At 43.6% G+C, this 18,151-nt stretch overlaps 2 protein-coding genes across 5 annotated transcripts in view; both read right to left on the reverse strand.

Annotated features, from left to right (window-relative positions):
* LOC116943742 (uncharacterized) overlaps positions 1-2,840 on the reverse strand; it is a 36,605-nt gene extending 33,765 nt beyond the window's left edge. Inside the window, exon 1 of one of the 2 annotated variants that reach the window (XM_032956873.2) lies at positions 1,032-2,840. In XM_032956873.2, coding sequence (XP_032812764.1) covers positions 1,032-1,084 — 53 coding nt within the window. In that variant the 5' untranslated portion in view covers positions 1,085-2,840. The remainder of the gene's footprint in view (positions 1-1,031) is intronic. The other variant, XM_032956872.2, reaches the window with a different exon arrangement.
* A 1,210-nt stretch (positions 2,841-4,050) lies between these two features.
* LOC142925150 (uncharacterized) lies at positions 4,051-17,297 on the reverse strand. Of its 3 annotated transcripts, XM_076068123.1 has the most exons (8): positions 16,958-17,292; positions 16,008-16,067; positions 15,489-15,568; positions 13,762-13,889; positions 11,567-11,653; positions 9,357-9,425; positions 7,137-7,275; positions 4,051-6,279 (listed from the first exon to the last, which is right to left on the reverse strand). In XM_076068123.1, the coding sequence occupies exons 3-8, from the start codon at positions 15,515-15,517 to the stop codon at positions 6,144-6,146; spliced, it is 588 nt and encodes a 195-aa protein (XP_075924238.1). In that variant the 5' UTR covers positions 15,518-15,568; positions 16,008-16,067; positions 16,958-17,292; the 3' UTR covers positions 4,051-6,143. The 3 variants fall into 3 exon arrangements, with proteins under 3 accessions (XP_075924238.1, XP_075924237.1, XP_075924239.1); XM_076068122.1 differs by lacking the exon at positions 15,489-15,568 and having other exon boundaries at positions 13,762-13,884; positions 16,958-17,297; XM_076068124.1 differs by lacking the exon at positions 15,489-15,568 and having other exon boundaries at positions 16,958-17,283.
* Positions 17,298-18,151: the final 854 nt, after the last annotated feature.

Genomic DNA, 18,151 nt, shown 5'->3' on the forward strand with positions numbered 1-18,151 from the left:
TTAGGCCCCCAAATCTCGATTTTTAGTGCCCCAAAAAATGTTTGTGCCCGGTGTCATTCAGAAACCGTTCAAAATATAACATTGCGGTTTTTTTTCATTTGATAGAGCGTTAAACAGCAAACACAATTAAAGCGAGAACCACTATTCTATCTTTGATTGTTTTTTAGATATTTCGGATTCAAGTAGTTTTGAACGAAAAAAATACGCATTTTACAATGTTCAAATCTGAATTATTCCAAAACAGTAAAAGATAGGAGAGCTTCCCTTCGTAGAGAATTAAGTTATTTAATTTTATTCTTTCTAATAAAAAAAAGAACGGAATCTTGAAATTGAGTGGTTTCCGATGAGTACGTTTTTAAATCTATTAAGTTGAATGAAATCGTCAACAAAACATTTTTTGCGTAAAAAGATACATTTTTGGAGTAGTTGTTAGTGTCTGATCGTCGATCATAATTGTCAAAAATCATGAGGTCCATTATTAGATTTATTTTAAACGTTTGCCTGGCGAAGACAGGCTTTATGAACGAGTAATAAATACATCAGCAAGGTGCAATCATATAGTATCATCAATGTAAACAAAGCATCGTTCCACGTATAGTGTATTTATCAGGCCATCTCCAGACGTGCAATTGGTACCATGGCAGGAAAATGGCATTGCTGACACTGCAATGACTGCAAAATTGGGCAATGCAAACTGACCACAGTGAATCAGTGGCAGTGTGTGGGAAAACACACATTTGGTTCGGCTTTGTGCAAATCAAGATTTAAAGTTGTCACGTAAATACCGATCAAATCAAAGAAAATGACGGTCGCTCATGTATTCACAATGTAATTCTACGTAACATTTTGTAAGAATGTAAAAAAACCAACCCTCCATAATCAATTATTAAAATAATCCACTTAAACACATCAATAAAACATTGTAATTGTACTACCTGTCAAACACAGTGTATACACAACTACACAGTCCATGTCACCTTTAATCAAGCCAGTCTGGACCGAACGTGCACAGAAGGGTATTTAAGTCTTACCTTAACTCAGCCCAGGTGTAGTAATGTGGCGTGTCCGGAAACGACACTCCCATTATTAACGTTTAACCGTTGCACCTAAAGCGTCTAAATGGTCTGCAATTTTTATATATATATTTTAAAGCAGTTCAAATTATTCCCATAGCGTCTGTAAAACCAAAGCCACAGGCAGGGCCACATGCCTGCCTTTTTTGTTTGTTGGGTTGTTGTTGTGCTGACCTGCCCCTGAGTCTTTATGACATAGACATGTTTCCATGGACTCCAGTATCCAACAACAAACCGTAAAGCTGCGAGTCATGTGGGGCAGAAGCGAGGGCCATTGTCCCCCCTTTTCTGGACTCGTGCAACGGGCTGCGCGGTGTTATCTTTGAGCCTCATTGTTGTGACAAAACGACGACGTCACGTAACCTGGCGTCCATTCACCGCTGGCGTCCTGTCCATGCCGCCTTGTGTGGAGCTGGCTCGAGCTGAAGGCTGCATACGTGCCACGCACGTCCACCAGTTGCAAGTGAAGGCGAATTAAAACATCGACGAACATTTCCAGTTCTCGTCGCTGAAGCACACAACGTCGTCCTCGAGTGTTTGCTAGAGGCTCGACTTGATAAAAAAAAGATAAACACACACACGAGCGCCGCTTAAGCGGCGGGTGGACAATTGAAGACCGCATGTGCGAGCGTGGTTGGTTGTGTGGCCTCCGAATGCCTTTTTTTATTTAACCATTGCACGTGCTGCGACGCCTAATAACTGCATTGGCCGGCGTATTTTGTTGTCTTTTGAAGCCGACTAGATGTTCACGAATGTTTTGCTTCTTCTTGTTGTTGTGCCGACTGACCTCCACCAGTTTTAAAGCTTAGCTTTAAAAGCTTTAAAACTGGTGGAGCTAATCAGAATTGGAATGATGGGGGTGGGGGATAGGTAAGGTAGTGGATGCCCTCAACTCTCATCATTCCCAGCAGAAATCACAACAGCAATTAACCAGACTGGCTGTTTCACTACTGGACATTTGTGACGACTGGACATCTGGGAAAAGAGCTTTGAAGCTCATCAGATTCCTCAAGTATGAATATATAATTCTGATTCAGATCCCATCCACACTCTGGCCAACCACCATAATGCACGTCACATCATGGATGACATCAGTGGCGGTAATTCCTCCGCACCTCCGATTAGCATGGTTGGCTGCGTACGGTGCAAAAGAAGTTCAACATGCATACAATACACTCACTCAACCACCCACCACACTGCAGGTCATATTACACACACATCCACTCACCACACTGCAGGTCACAGTACACACCTCATCCACTCACTCACCACACTGCAGGTCACAGTACACACCCACTCACTCACCACACTGCAGGTCACATTACACACCCATCCACTCACGCACCACACTGCAGGTCACAGTACACACCCACTCACTCACCACACTGCAGGTCACAGTACACACACACCCACTCACTCACCACACTGCAGGTCACATTACACACCCATCCACTCACTCACCATACTGCAGGTTACAGTACACACCCACTCACGCACCACACTGCAGGTCACAGTACACACACACTCACTCACCACACTGCAGGTCACATTACACACCCATCCACTCACTCACCACACTGCAGTGTAAATCCCTCCCCCCGTCATCTCTCTTCCCAAGTTCTTCGAATAAATTTGCTCAATCCAAGAAACGTGTTCACTCAATCAATCCAGGATTTGTAACGCTCTTTTCTGTTACGTTGCTAGTGCTGTTCGTTGCCGGTCGCTTCACGTTTTGGACGTTTGGCCACTGTGTTCAACAACGGTGATAATAAAAACATTCAGTGATATCGTATTGTCACGGTCTATCATCATATTCTTGGTTCTTTCGGTAAAGTCACGTAGAAGGGAAACAATAAAATAATAAAAAATATAAAACAATCAAATGCTCACGACGTTTCGACTGCAACACAAGCAATCATCATCAGGTGTGACTTTACCGAAAGAACCAAGAATATGAATCCCTGCAGTCACGACAGCTTTAAATCAAAAGGTCTATCATCAGTTAACGTCACGGATTTCATCGAGGGGTTCATTAAGCCAGATTGGCAACATCGCAGCTGACATCGGTGGTGGTAATTCCTCATGAGGAGAGGTTGTGGCCAGGCCCCAGGAGTAATACAAATATAAACATCTGATAGAGTAGCGTACTTACCTGCTCATTATAAAGATAATACATTGCACGCTCTCGTGTTACCATAGCGCCACTAAATTGATCTGTCACCTACCAGGTGAGATTTCCCAGCAGCACTTAATCGGTGAGGTCGCTAAGCAGTCGAGCAAGCGGCTCACAATCGGTAGCGTGAAGGTTCAAAACCTGACTGCAGGTTGACCCAGCCCATCATCCCTCCGGGGACTATAAAATAAGTGCCACTCGGCTCCTCCATAGGGTTGCAGAGAGGAGAGGTGCATCGTCTCAACGTTCATTTGAGAAAGGCGTCATGTACTTTGATTTATTTAACACGATCCCAGTAGCATCTCTGAGGCAAGTTAGATCAGTCAATGTCCACTGTGAAAAAGATGGCGCGTATTTGTATTACCCACGCACGCTACTAATCAGGGCAAATGCTGCAATTCGAACCGTGAACCTCTGCAACGAGCGGCGGACGCGCTACTGCGAGGCCTCGTTACCGCCCGGGAGGGGGGGGTTGCCTGCGTTTCAACGTGCCCGCGATAATTCTCGTGGTGCGATCACGCTGCGCGTCTGCCGGACGATGAGAATAACCGAACATGCCGAGACACGGGTGCACGTTGTCTGTGGTGACGATCCTCTTGGGGTCGTCCCGCGTTGTCAAAACCTCGTGCTGCGCTCGCACGAGAGCGCGGCGCGAGGAGGTCGTCTCACGAGCGTCGGCCGGAGCTGCCGCGCGTCATCCGACGTCGCCCCACCATCATTCTCATCGACGCAATGCCGAGCAACCGAACTCTCAACGTGCGCCCTGGCATTTCAAAGGGCCGCGCGGGGGGGCTCCTACTCGGGTCCACCCTGGCTCCGGCTTTATTGTACCTTGACACTCAGTGACATTTCATTGACAAAGTCTTGCGAATATCAAATTCATGTGTGGACGACATTGTGACCGGCAACCCAAGCCTCTCTACATTCGAGGCAACAGAGAGAACGGCTGTGGCACGCGATGCCCGATGCAGGGGAAGGTGTCTGTGGTCTCCTTCTATTCGAACAACATCGAAAGCTCGGTCACGCAAGGTCAAATTCTGTGACCCCCCCCCCCCTCACCTTCCCATGACCAAAAACCCCAATACCTTGGAGTCACCCTTGACCAGACTCACAGCTATTACCATCACCTCGAAGTCACCAGCAAGAAGATGAAATCCAGGGTCAACGCCATCCAAAAAGTTGGCAGGGACTTCCTGGGGATGTGACACTGGGACCCTTCGTACATCAACATAGGCCCGACGGCAGAATATTGCTCCACTTGTCTTGGCTGGTACAACAGCTGTAGAAGCCGGCTCGTTGACACCAAAATCAACACTGTGGCTGCATGTGGCAAATGGCTTCCTGTAATCTATGCCACCGCAGTGGCTGCCAACACCCCATCATCGAACATCTGACGGGATGTTGCAACAATTAGGACGTTTAAGATCTCCCTCTGTATATGAACATCAAATCTCCACCGCCCTCTTGTTTGAAATCGAGAGATTCAAGTTGGACACATTCCTGGACTCAGTAAATATCCCCGCCACCCAATGGCAGGAGACGTGAGAAGCAGTGGAGTCCCAAACAAGAACCGCTCTAAACAGTCCCAATAACACGTGGAACAGTATTCATAATAAAGGTGTTTGGGTTAGATCGCGTTATTTATAAATGTGTCGTAACCCTCCACCACCCGACACGGCCAATCAGCAAAAAAAGTGTCACGTTGACAAAAGACAAATAATTCACTACTTTAGCCCACCGGTGTGTTGAAGAGTGAATCCACAACATTTACAGTTTGAGTACGACGTTTCGCTGGTAATTACATCCAGCATCATCGGGCAATTCGCCAGAATGGTAAAGCCCTCACTTGCTCCCGGTTTTAAATAGAGCAGCAGGGTGACGTCATCATTTAACTCATTTCAGGTGCAGTGATTTGAGGTGGAGGGGGGGTATTGTAATTATATAATCGATTAGTAATCAGTCAATGGTTATGATTAGTAATGAGTTGTAGATTAGTAATGAGTTGTAATGTGTGTTAGTGATTATATGCTATGTTAGTAATCCGTTACTAACATAGCATATAAACGGACGTGGAACAGTGTAGACATTCCTCCATAAATGCAAGCTCAAGGACTCGCCAAACAGCGAGCATCAGGCATTTCACCGACGACTGTCCAACACATGCGGATTCCGGCAGAGCAAACGGTCTCTGATCAGCTACCCTAAATGGCTTATATAAAAAAATACAAATTTAGCCTGCTGCTTTTTTAAAATGCCATATGTAAATAAATTAAGAATAAACATAAATTATCATGCCATGATGGCAATGGTATAATTGATACTTTTTAAAACATTTTATCATTAGGTGAGCTGAGCTCTTAAAATTCGGGGAGACACATGAGGAACAAAGAGCAGGAACTCCTAGATGGCCACCGTTTAGAGTCATTCTTGATATTCATGGCTGTGTTTAAGATCTCTTTGATCTTTTCGAAGAAGTCTCAGTCTCTTGAGACCAAACAGTTCTCACGAGCATAATTAAACCGCCTGGAGACTGATGTTTTGCCAGGTCAAGGGTGAATACGTTCAACAAAGCTGGTGCCAGCACCGAGCCTTGCTCGAGTCCATCTTTCTGGAGTCACCAGTTGCTGGGTGTGTGACTCCGAGTCACCTAAAAAACCCCGCTGCCTCAGAGCATCAACTCAGCTATCGTTACAACCCATCTAGGAATACATGCCGCACACTGGAGTTAGTTCAACCTAATGCTTTTGCCTCTTGCATCCCGGGTGGTTTGTTTAATGGTGGGGCCTAAGGGTGGAGTGGTAAGATGAGATGGCTTGTTTACCCTCCCATGTGGGTGCAATGGGACACTTCCTGGCTCCTTGACTGGTGCACCCCCTTTGGATGAAAGGGAGTGGCCCCTAAGGAGTCCTCTGCCGCTGCTGCTGCTGCTGTTCCACCGGGGATGTGGCACGTGAGGGGCTTGGCCACGCGGTGTCAAGTTCGTCACTCATAACCCTGACGCGCTCCCTCACTTCACCGCGGACGGCAGGAGTTCTAGACGGTGACAAAACAAGGGATTAAACGCACCGTAAAAAAGATGAATGTTACATACCTGTAGATGATCATGAATGAATAAATGACGCGTGCACATTCTAATGTGTTAGAAGAGCTATAAAGCTGAAATTTGAAATCAATAGTCAAATCTATGATTTTAACAAAAACTTTTTTTTCCAAAATGGTTACATTTCCCCCATGATATCTACATCGTTTTTATGATTAATTTAATTTTGAGTTGGAACTATAGTTGTCATCACGGCACTGTTTCCATGTGATTTTGTTAACTTGAAGTTTTCCTTGTGTGTAGCATAAAAGGTTGTCACTCTCATAAAACATGGCATTCTCCCATTATCTTCTGGGCAACCTTTGTGAATGAGATGCTCCATCTTAAGGGATTTTCCAGGTAAAATATTTTTAAATGACACTTCCAAAAAGTACCCAAAAATGTCCTCATTGAAAAACTTAAAGGAACACAAATTCGTTGGCCTTGGTTAAACAATTTAAAGGTTCATAAATATTACCTCTCAAAACTGAAATGTGCCCAAAATGTTAAATTTGGCATGTTTAATCGAATATCATGTTTGGAGATTCAGCACCCTCAAAAAGCTCCAGATACAGCTTCAAAAACAACAACGCTCAAAAGTTAAAATGTTTAACTGTTTTGAATTGTGCAAAATTATGCCCAATATTAACCATGGCACCAGCATTTTTCATGGAACAAACCTTAGAGGTGAAGCTAACATTAAAATCTGTCCTTGTGTTAATTATTAGGAACAGCCTAATATTCTAAACAATTTCTATATACTGTATATAAAACAATTGTGTTTAAGGTGCATTCAAGCATCGTCACTTACCTGTTATTTTGTCCCAATGAGATTTTCACCACAAACAAAACGAGGATGATGCACATACAGCCACAGAAGCTGGCAAGGATGAATTCCGTCATCCCTGTGATTGCACTGGACGACAAATATCCCCTCTTGCAACCAGCATCTGCATGCACAGACACGCAATCATCACTGAAATGATCATCTGCATGCACAGACACGCAACCATCACTGAAATGAGTATCTGCACTAACCGTTACCGTGAGTACTTGTTAAGATCCTTGTGTAGTGGAAGGTTGCGTTACCCACAGCATGTACCCGTTGTTATAACCAGTTTATTAATCTTCACCTAGCATTCTTATTATATATATGCATGTAAAGAGATCGCTCTGTACTACACGACCAACAACGAAATGCGCAGTTGGCAGGGTGTAACTAATGAGCATGCATAGTGACAACAAAGTTTGTATCCAAGAGATAGTGAAAACATCATTGCTTCCTGATTTTATCCAAACAGTTATCATACTATATAGGTCAATACATCGTCAATTTACACCAATAATCAACATAATACATTTTTAGAAATGCTGTGGGATTTCTCCTATGGGAGAAATACGTTTTGATGCTCTTATCCGTGATAAAAACAGAAGAAAAACTCTCCTCGTCGACTAAATATTTATCCACAATATTGTACACAACAGAACTAATTTATCATTCACCTACTCTTCATTTGTAAGTAAAAAGGTAGATAACAGGAAGACCTCCCCGGTTATTCGCACGATTCCCCCCCCCCCCCAATTCTCCCTACAGAAGAGCTAAAATGCGATGCATACACGTACAGCACAACCTCGTGGCATTCGTGGCCATTGCCAAACATTTCATTTTTAAATAACAATTAAATTAGCATTGTTTGCTTTAACACTACGGTAATATGACACTAAATCTGTACAAAAATGTATTGTGTGCACCAAAGTTTACTATTGCTAAATCGTGTTTTACCCACTACACTCTTGACATCTCTACCAAGCACTCAGAGGGCAAGGCTCTCTCTGTTCCTGGGCTGATGGGGATTTTGCGACGGTGCAGCTCCCAAGCTTTGGAATCCTTGCCTTTTCAAATAAGACAAGAGTCGTTAGATATATTTAAGTGCGGTCTTGAAAACTCCCCTCTGTAAACTGATCTTTACCCCCTAGTTCTGGCCGTTTGCCCTGCAGGTTCTGTTTATTTCCTGCTTTCCATACGTGGTGCGTTGGGATCTATGGATAAAATTACCCTTACAAATGTAAATTCATATTATTGTCTTCTCAGTAACCATTGAGCGGGTTGTTCATACGATTAGTCTTCTTTGGTTCTTTCGGTAAAGTCACGTAGAATGAGAATAAAATAATAAAATAAAAATAAGACAATACATTGAAGCACTGTCGTCCTGACAGTTGTTCTTTCACCTGAAGAAGGCCGCTTGTGTTGTGGCCGAAACGTCGTGAGAATTTTATTGTCTTATTTTTATTTTATTATTTTATTCTCATTCTACGTGACTTTACCGAAAGAACCAAAGAAGATGATTCCCTGCAGTCACGAAAGCTTTAAATCGAAACATACGATTAGTGTTATTCAAAAGCGTAGCCAATTGTCTACGTCTATTTCACTCAATTAAAACGATTTAAACGAAAACTATTTTTTTTATTTTACCAGATAGGCCTCCTGAGCTATATAGCTCTTTTTCAGAAGCGACCTGGCCACAAATGATCGCTTAACGAAGTGGCTTATCACGTGCAAATTTATAGCAGCCGAATAAATGTGGAGAGAAAGACCGGAGGACCTGGATAAAATTCCACGCGACCACGGGGAGAACACGCAAACTCCAAATATACAGGCGTTAGGGTCAGGATCGAACACACGACCTCCTGTATACCACGTGAGGGAGTTAACATCTCGCCACCATGAACTAGCCTCACCTGCAAGCAAACTGGACTTGTTCATTGAATCAGTTTGTGTAAAGTACAGTCAGTGTGTGTGATCGTGGCATTACATAACGCACGGCACATAAACTTCCCAAGATGTGTTCACAAGGATCTGTAACACTCAATGGAAACGCACCTTAATCTGAACACACGTTATCGTCAGAATCTGGTGAATGAATACGATTCATTACCCGTGGAGTAGCAACAGACAAGAGAGATGCGTTTCATGTTTTAATCGAGGGCTCCAATTGGGAACTTAATGTTCTACGGACCACAAACACTTTACCTTGATTGATTGGCGAACCAGAATGGGTTTTATTTCTCATTGCCATTTTCAGCATTCCCTTCTGAATTCCTGCGAATGGAAATAAAAAATATCCGTTATTGCGTTAACGTCGTTATTGTATTCTTTGAATCGGGTATTTGTTTTTTTTTTCTTAGAGTTGCAGTGCTTCCAGACACGATGACTTACATTGTTATGACATTGAATTAGATTGTGTAAACCGTTGATTGTATAAGTAAAACTATTGTTTTTACTTAATTGTAATATACAGAGCAATCATCCCTCCCTCCCCTCTTACGAAAACCGTCCTGAAAAGTCATGACACTTAGTAAGGCATTCCTGGATAAACTAGCACGGTAGTAATAATAACGGAAAAAAATAAAATTGAGATATATCACCGAGGGGTTTATTTTTGTGAGTTTCCTTGCGCACTCGGAGGAAGCAAACGGTGGATTTCCGCATCAGTTATACATCCAGTTTTTACTTATTTATTCCTGAGACCAATGTATTCTCTGCGCCCACTGTCACTGCTCTAACTTGTATAGGCCTAGAAGGAGAACTTCGGGAACCTTGCGACTTCTGTAGGTTCAACGGCTTGTGATGTCGTAGTTCCTGTGGACTCTATGGGCTCGCTAGATCTCATGCTTCCTGTGGACCACATCTGCTACGAACTCAATAGTTTCTGTGGGCCTCATAGTCCACTTGCCGTTTAGCCACTTATCCACAACGTTCCCCTTCCCCTGCACCTTCGATTAGCACGGTTGGCTACGTATGGTGTAAAAGAAGTTCAACATACATACGTAGAATGCAAACAGCGTTCACTGTCTGTTAATCAAGCTAGGATAAGCAAAAGTAAACGAAAAACTCAATGTTTTCATACACATTTGCAATAAGGCTGAGACCATCAACGGATTAAACTTGAGAACTGGTTGTTTCATCGGTTTATCACGTAGCAGACTTTCGCGGCCAATATTATTCATAATAAAGGTCTTTGGGTTAGGTCGCGTAAGTGTAAATGTGTCGTAACCCTCCACCACCCGACACAGCCAGCAAGGTTTGTCACGTAAACAACGCGGCAATTAGTTACTACTTCAGCCCACCGGTGTGTTGGAGAGTAAAGCCACACATTTACAATGTAAGTACGATGTTTCGCTGGTAATTACATTCAGCATCATCGGGCGATTTGCCAGAGTAGTGAAGCCATCCACCTGCTTCCTGTCTTAAATAGAGCAGCAGCAGCAGCAGGACGACGTCATCACTGAACCCATCAGGTGCAGAGATCAGAAGCGGAGTAGGGGGGGGAGGTATTGTAATTATATAATAGATGTGTTTCCTCTATAAGGAATGCAGTTGTAAGATGTATTACTTAATAATACGCTTCCGACACATTTATACTTACACGATCTAACCCAAAAACCTTTATTATGTATCATTGGTGTTGGGAACCTGGACGTGAACCCAGCATCTCAGCATTCATTTTCTCATCGCCAATGAAGTGGCATTACCCCCCCACCCCCCAAAGCCATCCGGACACCTTGGTAACAATTAGATCCTTAACGACTCATTTTCACAAATATTGTGGTTGAACTGAATTGTAGCCTGTCTGCTCAACAGCTGTTAATCAGTAGAGCTGGGGTTTGATACAGACGCAAACACTTTATGCAAAATAATTTGTTCGATTATTTCGTGTTTTTAAAAATAATTCCTTACCAACTCCAGATATAGTAATTTCTAAAAAACATCTTTACAACTGACATTAATAAATTATGCATTGGGTCATATTTTTGGGACAATTATATCTTCACTTGATGCAGTTCCACGATTACAGTATTTTATATACATTCTATATTACCATCCGAATGAATAGTTGTACAGAAATTACTACAAATAAGTTCGAGAGTTAAGAGCAATACTGTTACGTGTTGTCATTAACTTCCATCGTATTACGTAGACCAGTGTTTCTTTGATTCACTATTTCTCAAAGATTCTAGATTGACAATTAATTTCTTGTTTTTTGTGTTTAGTGTTGTTGCCCTTCCCCCTGCACCTCCGCTAATTAGCACGATTGGCTACGTACCGTGCGAAAAAATACGTTCAACATACTGTACTTACATACATACAAATAAATGTATATAAATTGAGAATGCATGCCACATCAAGATACAATTACTGTACTGGTGCAGTAAATTCATTTTTTTCGTAATAAATCATACTTTCATTATTAAGTTTGATGAGCGCTTCTTGTATGGCCTTCAGTCGCCTGTTCATGGTTTCCTGTTTTCCGAGATGTTCCGGTGGTTCTGCATCAACATAAATAATTGTTAGGTCGTTTGGCATGTAATATGTTCAGCTTTATTTTTTACAGTAACCGGAGTGCATAGGCCCAAGGTCAAGGTCACCAAGGTCAAGGTCACCAAGGCCACTGTTGTGAGTGGAACTACTCCAGCATTAGTTTTCTCTACAAGATGTCATAATTGTTGCCAAGGCTACATCCGACCTTTGTGGTACACTCATTCTACATTCCACCTTCTGACTTGCTCAGTGATATATGGGGACTACTCTAATGCCAGCCTCAGAAATCTTCCCTCCTCGAGGGCGGTGGCAAGGTCTGGTCGCAGGAATTTCGCCGCTTGTAGCAGAGCTTCACGGTTCCAATCCAGCAGTCGCCCTGGTTATTACGATGGATGTAATGATCGTATAAATTCACAGTGGACGTTAAATATCCCCTCCGCGTCATTCACACCTGTAGGTTATTGCGGGCTGGCATCAGGGTATCTAACTTTGAAATTTACCCGTAAATTACTTAATTGGAATTGTACGCAGCAACCATTCATTGCTCCGTACTGGCGGACGAATTCCCATCGTCACTCGTGCAAATGCGATTATCCTGGTCTCTTGAGTATTCAACTGGTAAAATCAATAAACGTGAATCTCCTCCATCCTGCATGTGTCGTATCTCGCCCCTCTCCTGGATTATCGTATTTTCCCGCGTATAGCCCGCATACGCATATAACCCGCACACGCATATACCCCGCAAAAATAGCGTTATGTGTAAAACAAATTTCAGATAGCCCGCACCTCCATATACCCCGCATGCATTCATATCTTTAACGTCAATTGTTAACATTAAAATCATAACGTGCACAAAGAAAACAAACTAACCGGAAACAAGTTAACTTAAAACAGTAAATAAGTAACAAAAGTAGATATCTAATAAATAAGTAACACATAACTGGTAGATAAGTAAGTAAGCGTACTGTTAGGCTTACCAGCATTCGACCTCATCATATTACAGCTACTGGACCGGTAGTTACCCCTGTACAGTTTTAGCACCGGTAGATTGCGCACTGCGCAGACAATAGTGGCACTACGGTAACGCCATTGCCTCCTGGCAACAAAGCCATTGGAAGTTTGAAACAAAGCTCATGGTCGCGACTGTATAGTGCTCAGCCAATCGCAGCGGCCTAAGGGACTCGGCAATTATGATTCCACGTCTGGTAGACGCTTGTTAAGGCCCTTCCCATTGTGCAATCCATAGCCTCAGCTGAAACTTTCGCAGCCCCCTACAGCCACTGAAAGTATTACGGTAAACAAAGTGTGCCCACTTCAAACATTGTCGTTTCATTGTACAAACAATTCAAATAATTTAAAACGTGATAACATGTGCAATTTTAGTGTGAGTGGTTTATTCAGCAGTGCTCAGTAAGTGTTGCATAGTGGATAGTCCTACCATGAAAACATTAAACGATTCATGACATGTCACACGTGTAAAATATTTTTGGGATAGCCCGCACCTCCATATACCCAGCAGGGTCTTGTTTTGTTTGTAAAAAGTGGTATACCCCGCGGGTTATATGCGGGAAAACACAGTATATCCTCAATGCTTAAAACTATCCCATTTTGTATTGAACTTAAAAGGTGATTACCCTCTTCTGTCCTGTAATGTACGTATATGCTCTTCTGTATGAGCATTTTTTTTTAAAAAGGTATAACATGCCTCGGTAACTGTACTTATTCTTTAAACAGCTACAATTTGCACAATCTTCAACACGTTACTTTTTGGGAACGCTTTGCCTTTTTGGCAGGAATTAAAAAAAAGTCGTAATGACAAGAAAATCACAAATGCGGCATGTAACAAATGAACGTAGGCAAACAAGGCCTAACCTGGTGAGGCGTTGGGCATCTGAAGCAAACTAAAATATTTCGTCCATCTAACAAAGCCAGACATATGGCAACTGCATGATCACATCAGTGGCCAGCAATACCAACTCGCACTGATCGAATCGGCGTGAATCGCGGTCAAAAACAGCCGCACCAACGGCGGCCAGTGTGCCGGCGTGGGGGTGGGGGGCAGGCTGGATGAGGCATTCACCCGTCGTGTGAATTGACAACGCGCTGGGTCACTCACCCTGGGGCAGCGGCAGGGCGAGGGCGCAGGGGGAGAGAACGAGGAGGAGAGCGACGCCCAGCAGCAGCGGTTGGGTCATTGTGCCGCGGGGTGGAGCACGAGGCCACAGCTCGGCACGTGGTGCTGCTCTAAGAGAGCGATAAAATCGGGCACCCGACAAAATAATCGAGCAGAGATTCCCCCCACGACCCCACCCCCCTATATATGGTGATCGTGGATCGTTGATCGAGATCAATTGTATCGATTTCGCTTCAGTCTATCCATAATAAACACAAATAAAAAAATACAGGGACTCCTCTACTTACGAACAGTCGACTTACGAACTTTCAGAGATACGAACAAACCCGTCCGTATGTCAAGTTGCCTATTCGGATCGAGAGTCGTAGGTTCAGCCGCCGCGCAATAGAGGGCAGTGGTGGCATCTACATCTGCAGAACATGAATAACCAGTGACATCTTCAGGAGAATATACAACTTTTAAAGCCATTCTCCGTGTTTAGTGTACATGCCGTACAACGTGTTTAAAATCGACAGGAGTAAAGTTGTACTCACGAATAAATCGACTTACGGGCAGACCTTCTGGAACCTAACTCGTTCGTAAGTAGAGGAGTCCCCGTACCGGGTTAATAATAATTTGCGGGTTGTCGATTCATTGCCAATCAGTGCATGGATCGAGTAATGACGTGACACGCGCCCCTTAATTCCATTGTCTAATATCAGCAATATATCGGTTATGCCGTCGCAGTCCGCGTTCATTGTTATCGTCGTGAGTTTAATGATTGGTGATTAGGGGAGTGTCGGGATACGACGACCAGTGGAGTCGTGTAGTCCGTTTCGCAAAATATCGTGATACATTGATGATGATCGTTGTTCATTCTATGTATGGCTTAATGTGAGAATTCCCTAACAATACCTAATGGAGGATTTTGGGTTAGATCGGGTAAACATGAATGTGTCGTTAAACCCGCCACCACCCAACAAAGCCAATTAGTAAGGTTTGTCACGTAAAAAGAACACGCAAATGGGTTACTAGTTCAGCACACCGGTGTGTTGGAGAGCGAACACAACTCTGGCTGTCACCTAACCATGCCGGTTGTTATTATTGGAGAAACGTGTCGGTACTCGCGTTGCAAATGTCTTAGTGGATTTACTCTCTAAACCGCTGTGCTCAACTAATAACGAATTGGCACGTTTGATTCACGTGACAAACCTTACTAATTGGCTGTGTCGGGTGGTGGCGGGTTTAACGACGCATTTATATTTACGCACTCTAACCCCAAAACCTCTACTATTAATAATATTGATCGAAAAAGCCTCCAACGCGTTAACTTTCCAAACAATATTTACGTAGCGTGAAGAACGTTGGGTCACGGCGAACTCTATATGAATATGCTACATGCAATAAATACATAATTGGTGTAAACGATTTAAAGCTTTCGTGACTGCAGGGATTCATCTTCTTGGTTCTTTCGGTAAAGTCACGTAGAAGGGAAATAACAAAATTATAAAAATAAAACATAATAAAATAAAATTCTCACGACGTTTCGGCCACAACACAAGCAGCCGTCCTCAGGTGAAGAAACAGAGCTGTCAAAAAGACAGCTGTCGGTCGAAACGTCGTGAGAATTTTATTTTATAATGTTTTATTTTTATTATTTTATTATTTCCCTTCTACGTGACCCTTCTACGTGACCAAGAAGATGGTGTAAACGAGTCAAAAAGTTAAACCTGAAGGTGTGCAACTGAGGCTTCACCATTGCCTTGTAGAATGATTAAGAGATGATTTGATGCTGCTGCTGCTGCTGCTCCTTGGTTGGCAGTGGGACACAAGCATAATGAACAACAACAAATCACGTGCTACGAAGATGGGCCATAGCCCGAAACGTCGGCGATTATATATTTTCTTTTACGGCAGAATTGTTGACGCGAATTAATACGATTATTTCAGAAATAACTTTAAATTGTGTAACATCATCCTTGAATACTGTACACGCTACGAACAGTAATAATTGCTCTACAGGCTAGGGATTGGCCAACCTGTTACAAACCGAGAGCCAAAAAGTATCCGTGAGTACTGCACAGAGCGAAGCGTATCATATATAAGTAATCTATTCACAGTTTTCGGCACAGCACGGGAGACGCTCATTGCTCTTTGCTACTACACTGATAGTTTGTTCCACGAAATTCCCCTTCGATCGAGCCGCAATGTGGATAGAGCCGCAATGTGGATAGTGTCAAGAGGCGCACGTGGCTCTGGAGACGCCAGTTTTCCGCTGCTACAGTATGTGCCCCGCATCCACGGATCGTCTGCAAACACAATTGTAAACAAAGCTAAGAGGATGAAAAAAAAACTCAACACGTTCGTCCAATAATCACTTAAAATGAAAAATATGTAAGGGTCATTACTTTACAGATAAGTCTCGGCATACAGCAATTGTTAGAAATTGCGAATAAAATGTAGTCGTCGATCTAAGACTCGTGCAATATGAATCGGACACCACTTGAAGCGAGGTCAAGATGGGCTGAACAATATTGATTAATACATTATGTAATTATTGTTGTAGTAGTCTTAGTATACATCGGAATATTCAGCACTAGCGGTAAGTACCCGGCGTTGCCCGGGCGAAAAAGACAGACACACACATCGACTAACACGCAGACATCGACCCACACACATATAAACACATCGATTTAGACGCACACACACACACATATGGACTCACACATAGAGACATCGACTTTAGACACACACACATGGAGTGACGCACACACACACATCGACTCACACACACATAGACTTACACACGCATATCGACTCACACACTCACATACATAAATTCACACACACATTGACCTACACACACATATGTACTTACAAAGACACACATATGGACTAAGACACACACACATGGAATTACACACACACATGGACTCACACACACACATAGACTCACACACACATGAATGTACACACTACACACACATATGGACGCACACACACACATCGACGCACACACACATGGACTGTCACACATACACACATTGGCGCACACACATCGACTGACACACGCACATAGAGCCACACACACGTGGACTGACACACACACACATGGACTTACACACACACACGTAATTACAAACGCGACATGAAATGTAACTCGTTACTCATTAACCCGAAGGTTAACCCATAGACCCACCCTGTAGAGCACGCCCGCTGTCAGCTCTGACCATCTCCTAACTGACCCGTGTCACGTCCGTCACCTGTCAACTGTCAACGGTCACATGTCACCTGTCACATGCCAACGGTAAAGTCAACGGGCACATGTCAATGGTCACCTGTCACATGTCAAAGGTCACCTGTCAACTGTCACATGTAAACTGTCACGTCAATTGTCACATGTCAATGGTCACATGTCAACGGTCACCTGTCAACTGTCATATGTCAACGGTCATATGTCAACTGTCACATGTCAACGGTCACCTGTCTACTGTCACATGTCAACTGTCACATGTCAACGGTCACCTGTCAACTGTCACATGTCAACGGTCAAGTCAACGGGCACATGTCAATGGTCACCTGTCAACTGTCACCCGTCAACTGTCACCCGTCAAATCTGCCAGCGCGCGAGCGCGTCACGTGACGCGTCCTCGCGCGTCCCCACCCCCTCTCTCCACCCCCCACCTCGCACCCGCTAGCCGTAGGGGCGGGGTCCCCTCCCCCCGTCACCGCCCCCGCCCCTCCCCCTGCATGCGGCGTTTATCTGCCAGCAGATGGCGACATGCGACCGCGTTGAACGCGCTTGGATGGGGCTTTGCCATTATAAAATACTGCACATTAAGGATTTGGTCATGCTGCGTTGGCGGTGGCGCACAAGAACAAAAAAACATATATAATCGACAACATTTCTGGCAATGACGCGTTAATGACCCATCTTTTTTAAACCAAGGTCGTTCTTGGAAAAGATAATCCAGGACTCAGTGGGACCTTAGGTGGTTATAAAGAGCATCTTCATAGGATGTGAAGGTCCATTGCTCGAAACTTCTCCGATTGTATATTTTTCTTCGAAGGCAGTTTAATTGACTAAGGTGAGTTTTTTTGCCATTGATTCGGGGCGCCTAGGTGGCGAGATGCTAATTCCCTCCTGAAACAATAGTCTGGAGACTCAGGGAGGCTTTCTTGTCTGGGCAAACTAGCAGAATAATAACATGAAGTGTTACTGCCGACGACTGCGAGGAAGAATAAGAGCATTTTATAAATTGTTCCGAGAGGCGCATCACACGCGGAGCTACTTGTACCCAAACACAGCAGATAACAACAACAACACACTCTGACTTAAATAAACAAAATAGGTAATGGAATAAAACTGCGTCGATTTCAGTTTAAGTTTTCA

The sequence above is a fragment of the Petromyzon marinus genome, chromosome 19 (assembly GCF_048934315.1).
Source record: "Petromyzon marinus isolate PM22_M1 ecotype Great Lakes invasive population chromosome 19, UKy_Petmar_22M1.pri1.0, whole genome shotgun sequence".
NCBI classification, from domain to species: Eukaryota; Metazoa; Chordata; class Hyperoartia; order Petromyzontiformes; family Petromyzontidae; genus Petromyzon; species Petromyzon marinus.

Excerpts from the sequence above, each read along its gene's own strand:
- LOC142925150 (XM_076068122.1), bottom strand. The coding sequence starts at position 16,991 with ATGGTCAGAGCTGACAGCGGGCGTGCTCTACAGG. Across the intron at positions 13,885-16,007 it reads ACTGGCGTCTCCAGAGCCAC|CACCACGTGCCGAGCTGTGG; the intron begins GTGCGCCTCTTG and ends CTCTTAGAGCAG. Across the intron at positions 6,280-7,136 it reads TCATTGGGACAAAATAACAG|AACTCCTGCCGTCCGCGGTG; the intron begins GTAAGTGACGAT and ends GTCACCGTCTAG.